This window comes from Thunnus maccoyii, chromosome 5, assembly GCF_910596095.1.
Source record: "Thunnus maccoyii chromosome 5, fThuMac1.1, whole genome shotgun sequence".
In the NCBI taxonomy this organism is placed as follows: domain Eukaryota; kingdom Metazoa; phylum Chordata; class Actinopteri; order Scombriformes; family Scombridae; genus Thunnus; species Thunnus maccoyii.
Window position 1 is genome coordinate 8,571,559 of NC_056537.1, and position 19,083 is coordinate 8,590,641.

The 19,083-nt window shown below is 39.9% G+C and overlaps 1 protein-coding gene across 5 annotated transcripts in view; it reads left to right on the top strand.

Annotated features, from left to right (window-relative positions):
• ppip5k1b (diphosphoinositol pentakisphosphate kinase 1b) overlaps positions 1–18,150 on the top strand; it is a 56,885-nt gene extending 38,735 nt beyond the window's left edge. For 2 of the 5 annotated variants that reach the window (XM_042412072.1, XM_042412073.1), the window contains 3 exons: positions 10,747–10,884; positions 12,304–12,417; positions 17,060–18,150. In XM_042412072.1, the coding sequence (XP_042268006.1) occupies positions 10,747–10,884; positions 12,304–12,417; positions 17,060–17,151 (344 nt within the window). In that variant the 3' untranslated portion in view covers positions 17,152–18,150. Of the gene's footprint in view, positions 1–40; positions 532–2,594; positions 2,658–10,746; positions 10,885–12,303; positions 12,418–17,059 lie in introns of those variants that run through there. The other 3 variants (XM_042412071.1, XR_006096233.1, XM_042412074.1) reach the window with 3 other exon arrangements.
• The last annotated feature ends 933 nt before the right edge of the window (positions 18,151–19,083 follow it).

Genomic DNA, 19,083 nt, shown 5'->3' on the forward strand with positions numbered 1-19,083 from the left:
CTTTTTTTTTTCCTTTCTCTCTTTTTTTTTCTTTCTTCAGATACTTTGATTTTGGGGACATTCAGTATTGCCACTTTTTTGGGGGGGTGTGAAAACTCCCTTCCTTCTCCAGCTCCCTTCTACAAAGCAAACTAACAATTTCAATCTGTTGCATCACATTTCTTGAGTGATTTACCTCACAGTGTGCATGGTAATGGCACTGATTTGACAGCAGAGTGATTAGCTGTGCAGCAAATGCTGAGCATGCAAACTTGCACGGGGACCGTGTGATGTGCCGTAGTTATCGAAGATCAATGTTCTTCCAGATCAGCATGGCCACTCACCGATCACACCGCTGTCTGCTTGGGTTCAGATATGTTGAAATGTTCTCTCTGTGCATGTTGTTTTTGCAGTTCGTAGATCCCCTCTCAGGGAATTTAATTTCATAATCCTCAGTAAAGTAGTTTTTGTGTCTGGAAGCCAGGAGTCTTGGCTTTTTCATTAATCACAATTTACATTAATCCTTACATTAAGAAACTCAGCTTGTTATTTGGAACAGATATATTTTCAAAAAGCCAATAATCCACCTTTAAATAATCCCCAGTCGGATTCCTCCTCCCCACCCGTTTCTGGTAATGGTGAGTACAAGCAAGCTGTTTTCACCGCCACCAGGTGTCCTTAAAGCAGGTTTAATTACCCCAAACATCTGGGTTTAATACCATTCTCATGGTCACAGCTGTTCAGTCACACAAGTTTGTCAAGTAGTTTCCAAAGATTCTGTGATACATCCTCAGGTTAAGTTAGCAGCAGATAATTTTACCTGCAAATCACATGAATGCATATGGATAAGCAAATGGGCAAAACTGCAGGGATTTTTTTTTTCTCCACTGTTGGTTTTTAAATACAGGAAACTGAGCTGTTCAGTTTGTCCACTGGGTGTCACTCTGACTGCAAGGCTACACACACTGCCAGGAGCAAACACACGCATTCCTTTCTCAATTCAGTTACATCATGCTCTGTGGTAGACAGGTGAGGGTTTGGACTGACGTCAGCGCCGTTCATTTAAGGGAAGAGAGCATCAGTGCATCGGGACAACACGCTCATTTGTTTTACCATAAATGTGAAAGGAGGTTCAATTAATTCAGAGGTGAGAACGTTCTTCAGTGTTGGTGACAAGGGTGCTATAGAGAGCCTTATGATCCTTATGTGCCTTCGTCCACAGTTTAATTGCGGTTGCATTCACATTTCTCGATCCCCCTCCCCCTCCCCACCACCACCACCACCACAACATTTCCTCCTACGTTGACAGTGAGGGCATTTGTTAACAGAATAGTTCAACATTTTGGGAAATATGCTGATTTGAAGGACTTTGCACAGACTCTCACGTCTGTACAGTAAACATGAAGCTACAGCCATGAGCTCGTTAGCTTAACACAAAGACTGGAAACAAAGGGAGAAAAAGGGAAATGTTGCTCTGTCCAAATGTAACAAAATCCACCTACCTGCACCTCCTCTAAAGCTCTCTCATTAATATGTTACACACTCACTAAGCACTTTATGAGGAGCACCTGTACAATCTAATATTTTGTCCACCCCATTAACATACATTAGGGGGGCAAACTATTAGAAACTTTTCAATTGAATGCACTCCAGTGCACCACTACAACTTAAATAAGAAACATAAAGTAGAATTATCACCTTCCTGACAATGTCAACAAAAACTAAATGAATAAGCTTTGTAAAAGTAGAATTTATGGTAGAGCTGTTGTATTGGATTATCAGATTGCACAGGTGTTCCTAATAAAGTGCTCAGTGAGTGTATACCATGTAAAAACAACCATTTACAGTTTTAATGGGGTGTTATGTGCCGTACTATTTCTTGGCTGGGTGCAGTGACTTGCTGGAGTCTCTGCTGGCTGCCTGGCAACTCAAGGTGAGTCCAAGAAGTTACTACCAAGAAATAGTTCGGCACATAACACCCTGTAAAACCACAACATGCTAACTTTTAGAGGTGCTTTGGACAGACCTCTGCAAGCTGTCACCTGTACTTACAGTCTGTGCTATGCTATACTAAGCTAAGCTAAGCTAAGCTAAACGGCTGCTGGCAGAGTTTTACTGTACAGATGGGAGAGTGTTATCGATCTCCTCATTAACTTTTGGCAAAAAAGTGAATAAGCGCATTTTCCAAAAATGTTTAACTGTTCCTTTTAAGAGCTAAAAGTCAATAGCAGTCCAAGGAATGAAAGAAAACAAAGGCTGGAGTCTCAGTTTCCCGTCACAGAAAAACACTAGTTAGATCAAAATCCTGCGTCATTTCTCCTCTGTGTTTAATATTATTCAGCCAAAACATCCATTATATATTCCATCCACTCCACAACCTTTTCCATTCACTTTCTCTGATAGCCTATCTCCTCTTTGTTTATTCAGAGATGACCTCATTTTCACGCATGTTGGTTGGCAGACAGACATTGATGAATCGATGTGCCAACTCTCTCTCTCATTCTGTCTTTCTCTCCTCTTTTTTTCCCCTCATGTAAAGCACATAAAACAGGCAACCAGGCAGACGCAGGTACCAGCAGTCCCAGTAATACCAGTTACCTTTCTTATCTCCTCAGAGCTGTTCTCTATGCCGGCAGTAAAGAGATTTTCTGTGTCGTTTGCCAGGCATCCGACTAATGGTATGTCTGCTTTTATTCAAGTTTATTCCGACACTCCTCCAGTTTTCCTGATATCTTGCATGATCTTTTTTTTTTTTTTTGTGGGAAAACATTTCCTGTGTTTTCTATTTTTGGGGGTTTGACGTTTGGCTGCGTTAATTACATTAAACGTCTCCAAGATTAAAATTTTTCTCAAGAGTTTCTGTTTCACCACCCCACACCCTCGGTGTTTGTTGTACCTTGTGTTGTTTTCGGCCCTCACCTCTAACACCACCTGCTCTGCCTGCACCTGTTTAATTCGCCTCTCTGATCCTGCTGTCTCTCCACAGGATGGTTGTATTTACAGTTTGTGGAATATATCTCCTTCCATATATATATAGATATATTTGTGGAATATATCTACTCTCTTTATATATAGATATATTTCCACTTGTAGATTATATGTGCACACATCATAACATATTCTCACCTGCACTTTTTGTTAATTTTTAAATCATATTTCTTTTGATTTCTTATTTTGGGCAATAAAATGAACTGTATGTGAGTTGCATTCCAGCAAATTATTCAAACATCCTCACAAAACCAGCCGGTATGTTGCTTCTAACAAATAATGGTGAGGAGCCAGAAGTAGTATTTGTGATTTTAGGAGAATTTTAGTTTGCTGGTTTTTGGCTCCCATGCACTTTTTTGCACTTTTGTACCTACACACCCAACAGGATAAAATGAAGGTATGGGTGAGTTTCAGTAGCTTAATTCATTATTTTAGATGGTAAAAATGTAATTTATTCAGTTTAGTCTTATCAAGTTCTTTGTTGGGGTCACACGGATTTAGTAAGATTTGCATTTTTTGAAATTCATCAAATTAGTGCCAGTATACAAGCAGCTCTTTCTGAGATAATTAAAAGTGGCTTTTTGTTCTTTTTTATCAAAACCCCACTAGGTAACGAGTGTCTGCTTTACCTATCGGTTGACACACAGTAATTCACTAGTAAAGCCAAACTGTTGATGCCAACAGTCTCCTGTGCAAAGTAAGAAAGGTTCAGCAGCATTAGCAGGTGAAATACAGTTTTCTGCTTTCACACCTGGTCTCTAACATGGTCCAGTCTGTTTGTGAGAAGTTGTGTTTGTCTTTAATTCATCTGTATTTATAGCTGGTAAGTAGCTTACTGTGTAATTCAGAAATCTGATATGATGTTGACAGTTGTTTGGACAAACTACAGGTCACCACGGTGTCGAGTAAACGCTGTATGTTGTTGGCTTTGGCTCAATATGTTAAATTTAAGACCATAAGTACATCTTAAGGTCTTAAATAATCATTTGAAGAGATAGTTTTGTAATGTAGAGAGCAGTTAATCCACTATATAAAACAAACAGCATTAAACCAAATGTAAAAGTCTGTTGTTTTTCCAGCTTTGTGCCTTTAGTTTAAGTTTTGAACGGCTTTAAATTGATTCCAAATTGTGTAAACTGCAAGTTCAGGTTAGTCAATTATCATCAAAATGTCCACCAGTTTTAAAAAGACTTGCATATATGTGTAAAGAGGATTTTGGCTGTGGAAGTAAAACCTATTGTGGAAAACTAATCAGGTATTTAGCTGTTAGGGGCCTTTTGTTAATAGAAAACATTTTTCAGAACATTTTCAGTTGCATGTTTTCATTTTGATTTAGTCATAAATCAGTCGGGTCACATTTTCACAAAATCAATATAAAGTTTTGGAGCCAAAGGCTTCTTATTTATTGATTTAAAGTAGAACCTTAAAGAGAGAGAAAGTTGTAATGTACTGTATGAATGTGTTTCTGAATCCGTTAACCAGCTCTCCAAGGCAACATTAGCAAATTAGTGCTGATTATTTATGATGTATGGAGAAAAGAGCAAATACAATCATCTTCTTTCTCACTCATAAGCTTCTGGTTAGTCAAATTTTATATCGCACAGTGAGCTTGAGTGACAGTAAAATGTCTACAGTCTCTATGAATGTACTGCTTGTCATGTGTTTTTAGCCATCCTGACGTCAGCCGGTCTGTCCTCCGCTTTGACCGCAGTGAAATATTTCAACAACTACTGGATGGATTGTCATGAAACACACATATGACATTCATGATTCCCAGAGGATGAATCCTAATGCACCCCCACGAAGTTGACATTTGTAATATTGAGTGTCAGATGGATTGCTGAGAAATGTAGTACACACATTCATGCCATTAGGTCATACTTTTAATTCGTCCAATGCTTTGGTTTATGGCTAATACCTACACAACTAATGACACTCCCATCAGCCTCGGCTGTACTTTTTATTAAGTGCTAATTAGTAAATGCATGCTAGCACCCTAAACTATGATGGTGAACACGGTAAACATGTTAGTGTTGTCATTATGACCACGTTGGCACTCTTAGTCTTGTGTTGCAGTGTTTGATCAACAGCCATATTATATGTGATTTTTGGTTTTATTGAATATTTGAGGTGGAGGACTTCTCAGACTTGCACTGTTGATGCAAAGTTGGTTGTTTTTTTGGTTGTTTGAGATCAGTAAATCAAGCTCGGATGCCACAAATCTCTAATATACATTCTTTACTTGAAGGCGCTCAAAGGACTATAATTTTGACAATGATGTGTTTGAGGCTATTGATGACTGTAAGACCGTCTGGTTTCGTCTGGTCTCTGTTGGGTTTTCATTGATTCCTTTCAACATGTGTTATCGTAGATTATCGCTTGTTATTGACTGCTGCTGTCTTTATTTGACCTGGAGTTAACTTGTGTTTGAACTTTGTTTGCTTAGACATGAAATGGTTGGATTGTATCAGTTGTTTGTGTTGTTCAGTCATAGTTGATCTGCTTCAGACCTGCTTTGATCAAGCGAAGGTAGAGACTGAAAGTGAATGTGTTCTTTATTATGTATTTCCCCTATTCAGACACACAACTCTACTGTACAAACACACTTCTCTTTTAGCTCTGTGCCTTTCTTTTGCACAGCTCCTATCACCTCCTCCTGTCCTCCTCCTGCTCCACTGTCTCTCCCTGCTCTGCCTCTTATCCCTCAGAGCCCTCAGACGAGCTCCATGTAGTCCAGCTGCTGGGGGGGCTGCCCGCTGAGCCGGCCCTGCTGGGGTTTGCTCCTCTGGCTGTGGACAGGGCCATGGCCCACCACCTGCACCACTGCCCCTACCACCTTCGCCTCCTCAAGACCTGGCTGATGTCTGGTCAGGAGCTCACAGAATCTCTCCACGGTCAGCCTCTGTAGACCTCGCTCACTTCCTGTTGCCTCCGACACCGACTCCGACTCCCTCTAGCCCCGTTAAGCCAGCGCTGGGGCAAGAGGGACGCTGCCAATGCCAGTTGAGCTTTGCATCTGCTGTAGTTCACTGCATTCATTTTTTTTTTTTTTACAGTCTGGCCTTTCATGTTGTCCTTTTTTAGTTTTCCTTTTCCACCTGTGCATTTATCCTTTCTCGTCTTTTTTGTCTGTTAATCACATCTGCAACCCTGCTCCATCAGTCCAACTGCAAACATATTTTTCTGTTATTTGCATGGCTGCCGGATGATGTAATATTCAAAGCAGGAAATGTCCATTTTCCTCTGCAGACTTAAAGTCTCAGTGGAAATGTGTCTCCGTCTTCCGTAATGTGACTCATTTCCAAGTGAAACTGATTGTGGGTGTAGTTAGTTTAGGGATTTTTATCAGATCATTGAGATTTTTCAAAAGTAGCTGTGGCTTTAGTGGAGCAACACAGAGCTGTAGAGCGCTGCTGGGCGCCAACTACATCACCTGCATCGTTAGATCGGGAGGCGGAGAACAAGGAAAAAAATGACACCTCAACCACTTTCTTTGGAGATGCGTCACCCCTGTGTGTCTACACGAGAAAGGGTACGAAAACCCGACTATTACTGGACTTTTGAGGCTGATACCGATATCAATATTTGGAAGTTTAAAAAATCCCCATCATATATCTGCCAATAGTATTTATTTTCAATGTAAATGCATAACATAATTAGACAAACTTGATCAGGATCTCTTTGACTTTTTTCTTTTGATTTCTACTTTTATTATTTATTATTGTGACCAAGATATGTACTGAGCAGGACATTTTTACAGTGTAAAAATCATGTATCAGTGCTCTCTGGTGGACAAACTATGTAATGGTGGCACTGTTTCTAAATTACTGCAAACCAAGTTCAGCAGTTTTTTGTTAGGCCGTATTCAGACCAAATCAGGCCGTGTGGTGAAAATGCCAGTCCTCCCGTTCATTTGAAGGGGGGCGGTGCATTTTGGCTGCTGCGGCACCACACTAGACTGCAGCTGGAAAGTTGAGCCAGAGTCAACTTTTTGGAGAAACGCAACCCGACGTCACTGCAGCTGAAGGCTGCGGTGGCCGATCACAGTCAGAGATCAGACCGATCAGAGCTGTAAACTCTGTCATGAGGAAGGACAAAGACGTTACTAGGACGAGGGGAGGACATTTCTCTTCGTTTGATATCATTAAAAGTAAAGTTAGACTTTGCTGTTGACTTCCCGACTCATTTTAAAAAAAGACGACAGAAAAAGAGAGAGAGAGCAGCAATGGTCGAGTGAGATAGAGAGTGAATGAAGAGAGGGAGCGCTGATAGTGAGAAAGCCACTGAATCAGATCAATAAAACGTTATTTTCTGATTGTTTGACAGCAGTTACGTTCTAGAGCACAAATAAACACGCCCACACCCCCCCCACACACCTCCGCTTGACCCTGTGGAGGTGGGCCGCACCGCCTGATTTAGTCTGATACCGGCCTTACTCGGTCACTCTGCACACTGATACGATATGTTGGCCTGACCAATGTATCGGCTCTACAAGGTACCTTTAAGTCTGTTTTGCTCCAAGTCACAAAACTGGACACCTACTCTACCATTTCTGAAACTAGAAAAGGCTATAACTAAAGCAAAGTTTTATGTTAAAATTTAAAAAAATTAAAATAATAATAAATAATGTTAAAATAATTTGCACAAGGAGGACTGATGCTCTACATGCATGCTAGGTGGACAGTTGAATATCAGGAAAAATGAACTCTTGCTATCAAAGAGTTTGAGCCTTGCCTTACTGCATCGTGTGCATGCTCTATCCTGAGTAGTGGGTGCCGCATTGAAAATGCCCCTGAAACTGGACATTTACTCAATAATGAGCTCTGTCTGTAGAATAGACAGTCAGGTGTTGATGGCACCGATTTGGCCCTCGTACTGGGAGGTCAGACTCTTCTGCTCCACTGTGTCTCCCCCGGCGCTCGCAAAGCATTTTTCCTGGCCAGGTGGCAGATATTTCAGCGTCTGTTGAAAGATCTGGGTCATCATCTCATCCCTCATTTTAATCGCCTAATTAAGTAGTAGCCTGTTCATAAAACGCTGATTTTATTATTTTTTTAAAGAGTTTCTGGAGCACGTCTTGGCACGTTGTGTCACCTTAATAGAGCCTCGCAATTATTCTTTGCAGTCACGGATGACTGTCTGTAATAACGTGCAGATGTTTTCTTTTTCTACAGGCATCGACTAGATGGAGATTTTTTTTTTTTATGGCAATGCGCGATGCTTTCTCACATATACGCATTTTAATATCACCGTGCTGTCTTTCCTGTCCTCCTTGTGTATTCCTGTGTTGGAAAGCGGGATGTGTGAGTGGTGCAGTGTAGCGTCAGGATTTACTGCTCTCACTGAATCTGGTGCGTGAGCTGAATTTGATATCGACATAAGAGAGGCTGCAGCAAAGACAGGGAGGAGGGAAAGGCAATAAATGCCAGCTTGTGTTAATTTTTATATAACTTCTGCTTTATTAAAGAATGCAAAGTAATAAAAACTAAAGAGGCGTGAAGACGCAATTGAAAGCCATTTAGTGAGGCTAAAGATTGAGGTGTGATGCACAATTAAGTCTGCTGAGCCACCAAAACACGTCCTCCTGAGGCTTTGTCATACCAATTAAAGCAGGTAGTATTTCTCTTCTCTCGTCAAAGCTTTGGCAGGAAGACCCTGTCATTTAGTCCACACTGAGTAAAGCAGCTTTAGCAAACATCCAGTAAAGAGAAAGATTTCATGATAAATGAAGAAATTCAACCAAAAACACAGTTAAAGCAGCTGTCTGTGATGTATTTTTCCTCTCTGATCCTGTTTTTGTTTGGTGGTTGTCAGATAAAAGTTAAACATGTCCATATAATGTTCTGTTATGTCATCGCTACTATACATGAAGGTTCCCATGACAATCATTAACGCTGAGCCTTTCCACTAAAACTTGGATGTGAAAATTATCAACAGGGGAAATTCATATCTCGGTCCCTGGAGGCCTTGAATTGTTCCTGTCCATTAAGTGCCGACTGCAGTTCGTTCCGCTTGTGTCATTATCTTAGACGAGCTATTTCAGGGAGTAGCCGTGGAAAAAATCTGTAGTCATAGCACATTATTCATAGAGAAATACAACGCTGACCAGCATGCTCTCCGGGGAGATGGATGAAATGGAAGCACTGCTTTACCCTCCATTCATCCCCCCCCCCCGTTTTGTTTTTTTTTTCCATCATGTCGCTTCATCATAGTGTTCCTTGTCAGGCTGCTCTGAATGCAACTGGACTGTATTTGCTGTAAGTTTGTGTGTAAAAGTCAGCTTGTCATGGTGCAGTTGTGTTTCGTGTTTCTCAGCACATGTTGGTTTTTTTTTAATTTTTTGGCATTTCATAAAAGGAAAAACACAAATAACTGAATATGTCCACACAGAATCTGCCGACTCAAGATTCAGCACATCACACACTACACCTAATCTCTACTACTACATCTACCTTATTTAAGATATCAGGGTTGTGGTCAATTCACCTCCAAACTGGTCAATTTACTAATGAATTATACTTAAAACTACAATACAAGTGACTCAGATAAAACCTCTATTCAGTTGCTCACCTCAGGCCAGAGTCCACTCTTGCTCAAGGACACTTCAGCAGACCAGTTCATTGATGTTACTGGGCGTTTTGCTTGTTGGGGTTATTTAATAGAAAGAACTAAGGTCGGGCGACATGGTGAGACATACCCTGAAATTTGTCAACCATCAGACAATTTACTATACAATTTAGTCTACAGTCTATAGTATTTCTCCCTTTTTAAATCTCTGGATGTATCAAGTTGACGCAAATCAAAGAGCTGTTGATTGTTTTATGGATTTTATTATATCAATCTGATAAAATACTTTAAAATAGTTGGTTAATATATCTATAAATGGTCTGTCAACTGAACTCCCAGAATTTCTACTTGTCTTATTTTCCAAAGTAATGTTGCACCTTCCTTGTTTTCTCCCAGTGGTCTCCAGCTGTTTAAACTCAGGCTTTTTGGATCTTATATCTAACTTTCCCTCGAATAAATCTAATTTGAATAACAGTCTGCAAATGAAGTTGAAATACTATGAACTGTTAAATATCTTATCTACTGTAGGCGATGACTCAATAAATCATTTTATGCATCTTCTGCTCATTATGTGCAGACAGCAGCTTTATAGAGTTTCGCAGAAAATGGAACAAAATGAGAGTGTTTATCATCTCCAGTGAACACATTAGCCCGACACCAAAGCTACCATCAATCCTGACGTCTGACTTAGTAAGAACATCCAAAGTGCAGATGAATCCAGCGTCCATGTTTTTAGAGCTGCTCAGTCTCAACATCAACATACTGAAGAGAAGAAAGAGTGAATAAGTGAATTGATCCACACCCTCTACTGTATGATCACAGACTTATCAAAACACCACTTTTGTTTTGTCCATGTGGTCTTACTAACAAAGGAAATTAACGCCAGCCATATATTGCTGATTATATGTTTGCTGACATCTTATTTGGCTGATAGATTTGTGTGGTGTACCTGCTGTCGGAGGTCAGACAGAAGGTACACTGTAGAAGGTAACAAGCCACTAATTGTAGATCTTACAGTAGCATAAAAGTCTGTCTGGCTACTTAACAAATGACAACGTCTGGTACCCGCTTTGTCAGTATGGCATTGAAAGAACAAGCTGTAGAAGAGCCAACATGCACAGAGAGCTGTAACGTTTTACCACTCTTCCTCTCGAGTACGACGGAGGAGTGGTATACGAACGGCTGCGTTTGCATCTCTCGTCCTTACTGCAGGTTTTGAAGGATGCTCCATGGTGCCTTCCATCTACCCGCTGGAGACGCTGCACAACTCGCTCTCGCTGAAGCAGGTGGACGAGTTCCTCAACGCGATGTGCGAGAGCAGCAGCGAGGTCCACGCCAAGACCATGAAAGGTAAGTCCACCACCGTGAAGCAGCATTAGTGTCAGACGCTCGTACGTCTTGCTTCATTGTTTAATTCTAATTATGAAATGCAGATCATGTATTTCATAAGAGTTGCAGTTGTTGAATTGCATATCCTGTTTGCTTGAATATAAGACAATATCTATTATTGAAAATACATTTGAACATCTTATATTCCAGATGTTCAGAAGATCAGATACTCTTTTTGAATGAGTGTACCGCTCCTACAGTACAGAGGGTGTTGCATTATGGGTTGTTTGTAGCCTTAATGTTGCTAGTCTAGCGAGTTTCTTCATTTCTATTTATAGGTTTATGTCAGAGTTATCAGCCCTAAAAGTATTTGTTTAGTTTCTGAAGGCTTGTGAAGAGGAACACAACATACAGGAAATGAATTCATGATGAGTCCAAAGCGTCTCCCGACATCTTTACTGTAGAAACGGACCACTGTCACAGTTGATGAGGAGCTCAAAAGAGACAGTCAGTCTAAAAAAAATGCAAACCGCAGGAGAAAATCGTTTGTGCAGCTTCCAACAGCCTGAGTGTGTGACTGATAGTCAAGCTACACAAATGCGGGATTTACATTCTGCTTTAATGGAAGTATTTCATGTTTGTGAGAGAAAAGGCTTCAAGAATGAGGACTCTCTTCTTCTTGGATTAATAATATCTCAGGGAGAGGACGAGTGTTGTATCTTCAAGAAGTCTTTTTTTTTTTCCCGGGTTGTCTTATATTCGGGTTAATCCGCTACTTGAGCGCATCAAATATGCCATTAAACATGAATGATCGCTTGTCAAAACCGACCATCATGTCAATACTTCTTTGATTCTGGTCATGTTAGAGAAATGTTATTTATTGTAACACTCAGAAACAACTTCTTTGCAAGGAATTTGTGTTTTTAAAGTGATATATTTATGCATCAAGTGCAGATGTGAAAGAGAGTGCAGTCTTGAAGTATTTGGACATTTTCTGAATTCTTCTGTTGGCTCTTTACTCAGCACACATTGGATTTTAATTGAAAGAGTGACTATAAAGTTCAAGTGCTTTTCACTTGAACCGTTTACCGTCGCTTTAAAGAGCAACTTAACAGCAGTTACTGACAGCAAAGGAATTTACAACCATGTATTAAATAGAGTGACTTTATTTCATTTTATGTTAACTTGTGTGGTTACTTTCTGTCCGCTTAAGTTGAGTGATGATCTATAAAAGAGCTGTTGAGACGCGGATGTAAACATTCAAATTAAAGCTGTTAAAGCAGTTTCATTTGAAATCTAATATCCACATATTAACACTTAATGAGAAAAAAAAGAGACTCTCCGAATACTTGAGGACTGCACTATGAGTCTGATGTGAAATGAGCTTCTGTTTATGACATTTGGAAGCTGATGTGAATGTTTCCTCTGTCTCGGTTCCAGCACTGTCCGGCCTGTTTGACTCTCAGAGCCAGACGTCTCTCTACAGCCCACAGCAGCCTCTGTCCTCCTCTGGATCTGAGACGTCTCTTCGCCCGCCGAGCCAGCCTCTATGGCGTGAGTGTTTTTTTTAATGATTTTATGGCGTTATGTAATATTGAAGGGGCTGCATGTATCTCCCCCTCTGATACAGTAGATGTCTGCATGTGAATACGGTGAGTTTTGTGACCTGAAATATCCTCAAACTGTTCAAAGAAGGGAAATACTGCTGTGTGTGCATGAGGTAAAAATCTTGTTCTACATGCACAAACATCTTATTTAGATACATTTATTTTAACATATAAATTAAGCTGTCAGGAATAAGCTATGTGGTCAAAATGATTCATTTACTGCGGCCACTTAGCAAGCTATCAATTTCAGATTCTGCCGTGAACGAGGCTTTTAATCCTCAGCTGCTCTGCGGACAGACTGACGCTGCACTGAGCAGCTCCCCCGAGTAAAAATGAGTAAGTGTACGAATGACAAGCAGAGCAATACCCAGGAAAGACCGTGCACGCTCAGCTAAATCTGGATGAAGATAAAAGAAAAAGCCCTTCCGCATCCCCCCCCCCCCCCCGACATCCAGCAATGACCTTCACGTACATAGACGGTAGCAGATATGACCTGATAGACGTTCATTTATCAAGGATGACACAGAGGTTACAGATAATAACTGTATCATAACAACGACGTCACATGCTCGGATCAGCCAGCAGACACGTGTCCTTGAACAAAACACAGAACTAAGACTGCAGCTAATAATGATTGTCTTGTCTAGTGAGAAAATAGTGAGAGGTATGCGTCATAATTCCCCGACGTCTAAAGTGACTTCTTAAAATTGCTTGTTTTGTCCAGCAAACAATCTAAAACGCAAAAATCAGAGAAAAACAGAGAAAAGCAGCAAATCCTCACATCTAGAACACTTGAACAGGGTTTTCCTGCTGTGATTATTCCTTTTGTTCATACTGATCATTAGGAAGATCCCCTACAGATGTGCTTACAATTTAAGCGATGGGGGGGACACTCAGTCCACACTCCTTGTTTTGAGCAAAAAACTGTATTTAAGAGTATTTTCTGAAGATAATTAAAGGCTTCAGCAGTCTGAGTTAGTCGAATTGTGGATATCTTACACAGCTACAGTTAGTTTAGTGTCTCAACAATGTTTTCCTGTTGAGCTGCAGTGGAAATATAGTGACAAAAAGGCACTAAAAAGACTTTAACATTGAAAGATGTTGACTTGATTTGACTGATTTAGACAGCTGAAGCTTCATATTAGCTTAAGATAAACTTTTAAATAATGCATGTTTGCATGAAAGGAGGACTGTTGATTTTGTCCCCCATCACTTACATTGAAAGTGCAACATGATGGGATCTTCTAATGGTCAGTATGAACAGGAGGAATCATTATGTGTCATTGTTCATATGGGCACCTGAATGTTGTTTTAGGACAACAGGAGTTGAAAAATTGTGAGCGTATCCTTTGAACATGATCAATGATCAAAACTGACAGTTTACAGTTAATTTTCTGTCTGTCAAACTAATCATTTCAGCTCAAATTTGGACCCCAACCTGAACAACCACTTTAAGTAACTTTTGCTAAGAGTCAAAGTTTAAAAAGTCTAAAAAATGTCTAAAATGTGAACGTTTAAATGAAAGCTGGATTTTTTCATGAACATCCTGCATTCTTACAAAATCAGCTGTATGTTAGTAAATACACTAAAAAAAAACACAACCTCTGCTTCTTCTAAGCTCCAAAACTGTCAGATAAATTAAATAGGAGTGTAAATGTCTGGCAGGCCACCCTGTGGGATCAGCATCAGTTATAAAACTTGAGTTAAATAGGACTCAGAGAGAACATCACAGCCCCCTTTAACAACTCGCTCTCCTCTTCTTTCCCTACTTCACCTCTTTCCTTCAGTCTGGTTTTTTCCTCTTATCCCCCTGGGTGGTGAGATGATTAATTTAGCCTGTTGCCAGTGTTGCTGATTGATGAAACATCTGCCCCCGAATTCTTCTTCACTTATCTTTTCTCGTGTTTCCCCCTTTTTCTCGCGTATTTTATTTACATCGTGCTGACCCCAGGTGGCTTTTTATCTGTCTGACCGTCTCTCCGTCTCCTCTCGGTCCCGTCGGTACCTGCTCCAGATCGGGAGTCGCTGTAACTGCCGAGAACTAATTTAGCCTTGTTTATCACGTGGTTGTTCAGGCAGGGATGCTGGAGGTTATAGAGCCGGATGAATAGGACACTTGTTCTGCTGGTGATGTGATACTGTGACACAGTTGTTAACAGTACAGCTGCTTTCAAGAACAGGACTATGTCACTCAGAGCCTCACTGAACAATTTATGTGTCAGAAAGACTATTAATGTGTCCTAAATCCAAACTATATACTAATTCTATCCAGTATATACTACATACTGTACATACTGTACTATATACTACACATTATTCTGCATACTGTACTATATACTACATATTATACTACATACTGTACATACTGTACTATATACTACATATTATACTACACACTGTACATACTGTACTGTATACTACATATTATTCTGCATACTGTACTATATACTACATATTATACTACATACTGTACATACTGTACTATATACTACATATTATACTACACACTGTACATACTGTACTGTATACTACATATTATTCTGCATACTGTACTATATACTACATATTATACTACATACTGTACATACTGTACTATATACTACATATTATACTACATACTGTACATACTGTACTATATACTACATACTATAATACATACTGTACATACTGTACTATATACTACATATTATACTACATACTGTGCAGTTAGTGAACAACAAATGTCTCAAACTAAACAGAAATGATGTAAAACCTGCTGCGACAGACGTCTTATCATCTCCAACCTCAGACAACCAGCAAATTTCATCAGTTGATTGATTATATAAGAAGGATTACTTTCTTTTCTCTTTTTGAACAGTGGACTAATCTGATCTACAGATGCAACCAACTATTATTGTCATTATTGATTTATCTGTCAACTATTTCCACCAATAATTGCTTTGTCATAACAATAAAATGTCAGAAATATCAGAAAATAGTGAAAAATTCCAGTCATTGTTTCCTGAAACTTATGTTGATGTTATCACGTTGCTTGTTTTGTCTGATTTGTCCAAAACACCAAAATCTTCAGTTTATTGTCACAGAAGACAAAAAATGCAGCAAATCCTCAAAACTGAAAAGATGAAACTAGTAAAAATTTGGCATTTTTACTTGAAAAATTACTTAATCGATAATGAAAATAGTTGCAGATTAATTTTCTGTTGATCAATTAATCGACTGATCATTTCAGCTGTAGTATATAGTTGTTTGTATTGTACAGTATGTAATGAACCACTATATTGATCAGTAACCTCAGAGAGAAAAGGCTGCATGCTGATTGGTTTGCAGCTATTCCCTCGTCTCCTCTTCTTCTTTTTATGATATTCCTGCAGGCTACAATGCTATGAGGCCTGTGATGCTGCCCTCTATACACGTAGTTTTACCCCTGTTCGTTTATGCTGCACATTGCATTGTGGGACAAAAAATGTCCACCCACAGCACACGCACATTTAATATGCACACCTAGTTTTCTAGTGTGAACACTCAGTGGACTCAAAACCTGCATAGAATTAATGTGTAGTTTGGATTTGAGACACATTTGTTCTCATTCTAGTGGAGGAACAGCAGCAGTTCTTTGCAACATAAGGGTTTAAAATACCTGGAAATACCCTAAAATGTAAAAAAAAAAATGTAAAAATATATTTTAGTCAGTTAAATAAAAAAAACCTTTATTTAACCAAAAAATACCTCCATTGAGATTAAAAGTCTTCACAATCATATAAAGTATTACATCCTAAAGACAAATGAAGACTCTTTAAAACAACCCAATATCTGTCTAAATCCCCAAAATAAGTGAAATAAAACGAATAAGACTGATCTAAAACTATTAATCCATCAGACTAACACATGTAGACTCTTTAAAACATCAGCAGACAGATGAGAGAGCAGTCAGATTGTGCAACGATGATTTAAATTCACAAAGAAAAACCAAATTTTGCAGTTTTAGATCAAATTGCAGAAGGTTCCTGGCAGAGTTTTCAGCTTATATAAAAGCTGTTTTACCTCAGTCAGAGCAGATTTTGGGAACTGTTAATAAACAGGAAGCCTCTTCACACATTTCTGTCAGTTGAACTCACTTAAATAAGTAACTCGAGAGCGGCTTTATAGATAAATATGAGCCAGCGCTTTAGTCTACGGGAGGCTAAAGAGGATCAGCTGACCCGGCTGAACAGATTATTGATATATACACATATTGACGTAAATGTTTATGAAACCATCAATAACCCTGACAACCAAAGATGAAGTGTTGAGGGGATGATGCAGGTTTTTTTTCCTGTTTTTTGTACTGAATCACTGAACGCAGAGGGGTGGTGGCTTTGTGTCCCTCGCCATGACGCACATACAGTAACACATCACACACACCGCGACTCTTGAGTGGCTCAGGGGCGGCGAGTAATGAGATTAACTCTTCCATCAGGGAAGTGTAGTATTCGTACCAGAGGATTTCAGATTAAGGGAAAGGTCAGAGATGTTTTGTGCGGATACTGGAACTGATGTGTCGCTGAGGTTTAAAAGATAATTAACTGTGTTTTCTGTGTTTTTGTGTGAAGACGGCAGCATCCCCTCCAGCGCCGTATCCAGCGCGGGCCCCTCCTCCCCGATCACAGAGAGCTCCGGCCTGAACTTCAGCTTCAGTGAGTAGAGAAAAAAAACACAAGGACTTCTGGGTATCTGAGGACAAGATCTGAAGACCTCGGTTTGTCCTTCTGCACACACATTCACATAAAGACACTGGAGGAGACGCTGATGCTGGAGAGAAGCCGCTCCGTTTCAAGTAGAACAAACATTCAGACTGTAAATTTAACCACTCAGACTGAAGACGGACCCCCTTCTGATGTACAACCACGTTTCCTGCACCGGACAGTGACTAAAACACTGGACCTTCAACAGTTAAAAACCTCTTCATCATCACCTCGACAAAGTCAGACGACAGAAACCTGAGTAACCGTGCATCAAGCCGATATTCAGAGCAGTCGTGCCTTTTTTTTTTAGTTTTAATTTGGATGCAGCCGACGCTAAAACAAGAACAGAGCCTGCTGTTTTATCCTGGTTCACAGAATCTCACACACACACACCAGCTGGCTCATTTCTGACCTTAACGTGGAGACATTTAAACCAAAACGGTGAGTCAAAGTGTCAACCGTCATCGATTTGATTTGAAATTTTAAAAAAATACAAGTGCCCTTTATTTTTGTTCACTGTTGCGCTGCAGTGATGTGGCGACCTGTTCACAGCCTGGTTGTTGTTGTTTTTTAAATTCAGTGACAGTTGACCACACGGACTCATAGTTTGCACCGTGTTTCAGACACAAATATCTGCAAGTCGGCTGAAAGTTTCTCTCTAAATGATTGAAATGACAAAGCGTAAAACCATTGCTGTGTCTCAAATCGCGTACTTCTGTACTTACACTTAGAAGTGTGGAAAAATGCACTGTGAGTACCCGGATGTTGCACTCAAAACAGTCAAAAAGTTGAGTGTGGAACTATGGACGCTTCTCGTCCTCAATGGTCGCCATCTTGGCTACGTAGCGGAAGGGGAGCGACCGCTTTTCAAACTAGAAATGATGGCCGGGTACGTTGTAACTACAGTGAACATCGCCACATTATACAAATGTAAGTTATGCATGTGTTTTTTAGCATTAAGCACCACTATACTGTTGTCAGATATAAGCCATCAGTATGTTTTTTGGGTTAATTTAGCGATAACACGAATGCTAACGCTAGCTAATGCTAATTTGCGATCGTCATTTCCGGTAAGTGCACAACGGCTGTGTTTGATTTGAGACAACACTACCCTGTAGAAATTCGCGCACTACGCCAGTAAGTACACAGTGTACACAATGTACTACATGAAAGTGTACTAACAGAAGTATGTGATTTGAGACGCAGCTCGTGTTAATGTTATTTCTCAATGACTGTCTGGCATTGACCTTATTCTGAAGCCAGTTTGAGCTTCAGACTGTTACCAAGTACTGTGATATACAAAGACGGACATCATGCAAAAGTTAGGAATCTGACACTTTAATGACTTCACAGATTGTCTGTTAAAGGATGAGTCTGGCAATTTTCTATATTTTTCCTACTGTCAACAAATCTCATGTGCAGAGTCAAACCAGTGTTGTGTTTGTATCTGAAGCCTGATATAATTCCTCTGTGCCGTAGACTTCCATTGTTGTGTAATATTGTACTGAAGTTCTTTGAGAAATTTATAATGTAGTACAAAGTCAAGAGGTTGTGTTATGTAGCACAACAAGCTAGTGAAGCTCTGTAAACTGAACCATCGGTCTCCTCTGAGACTGGAGACAGGATCGCTGTCGTTAGTCTTCGGAGACGTTTCTAAACAAACTGTCGTACCCAAACTCTTTGTAATGAAGGAACATATCACCCAGTGCAGGGGTGTGACTCACTGATGTGTTTTTAATAGTTTTTTGGACAACAATGGAAGTCTACAAGCACAGAGGAATACAATATATCAGGCTTTGGATACACACACACACAACACTTGTAAGTAGATCAGTTCATTGTTGGTTTGTCTCTGCACATGAGATTTGTTGACAGTCGCCGGTCTCATCCTT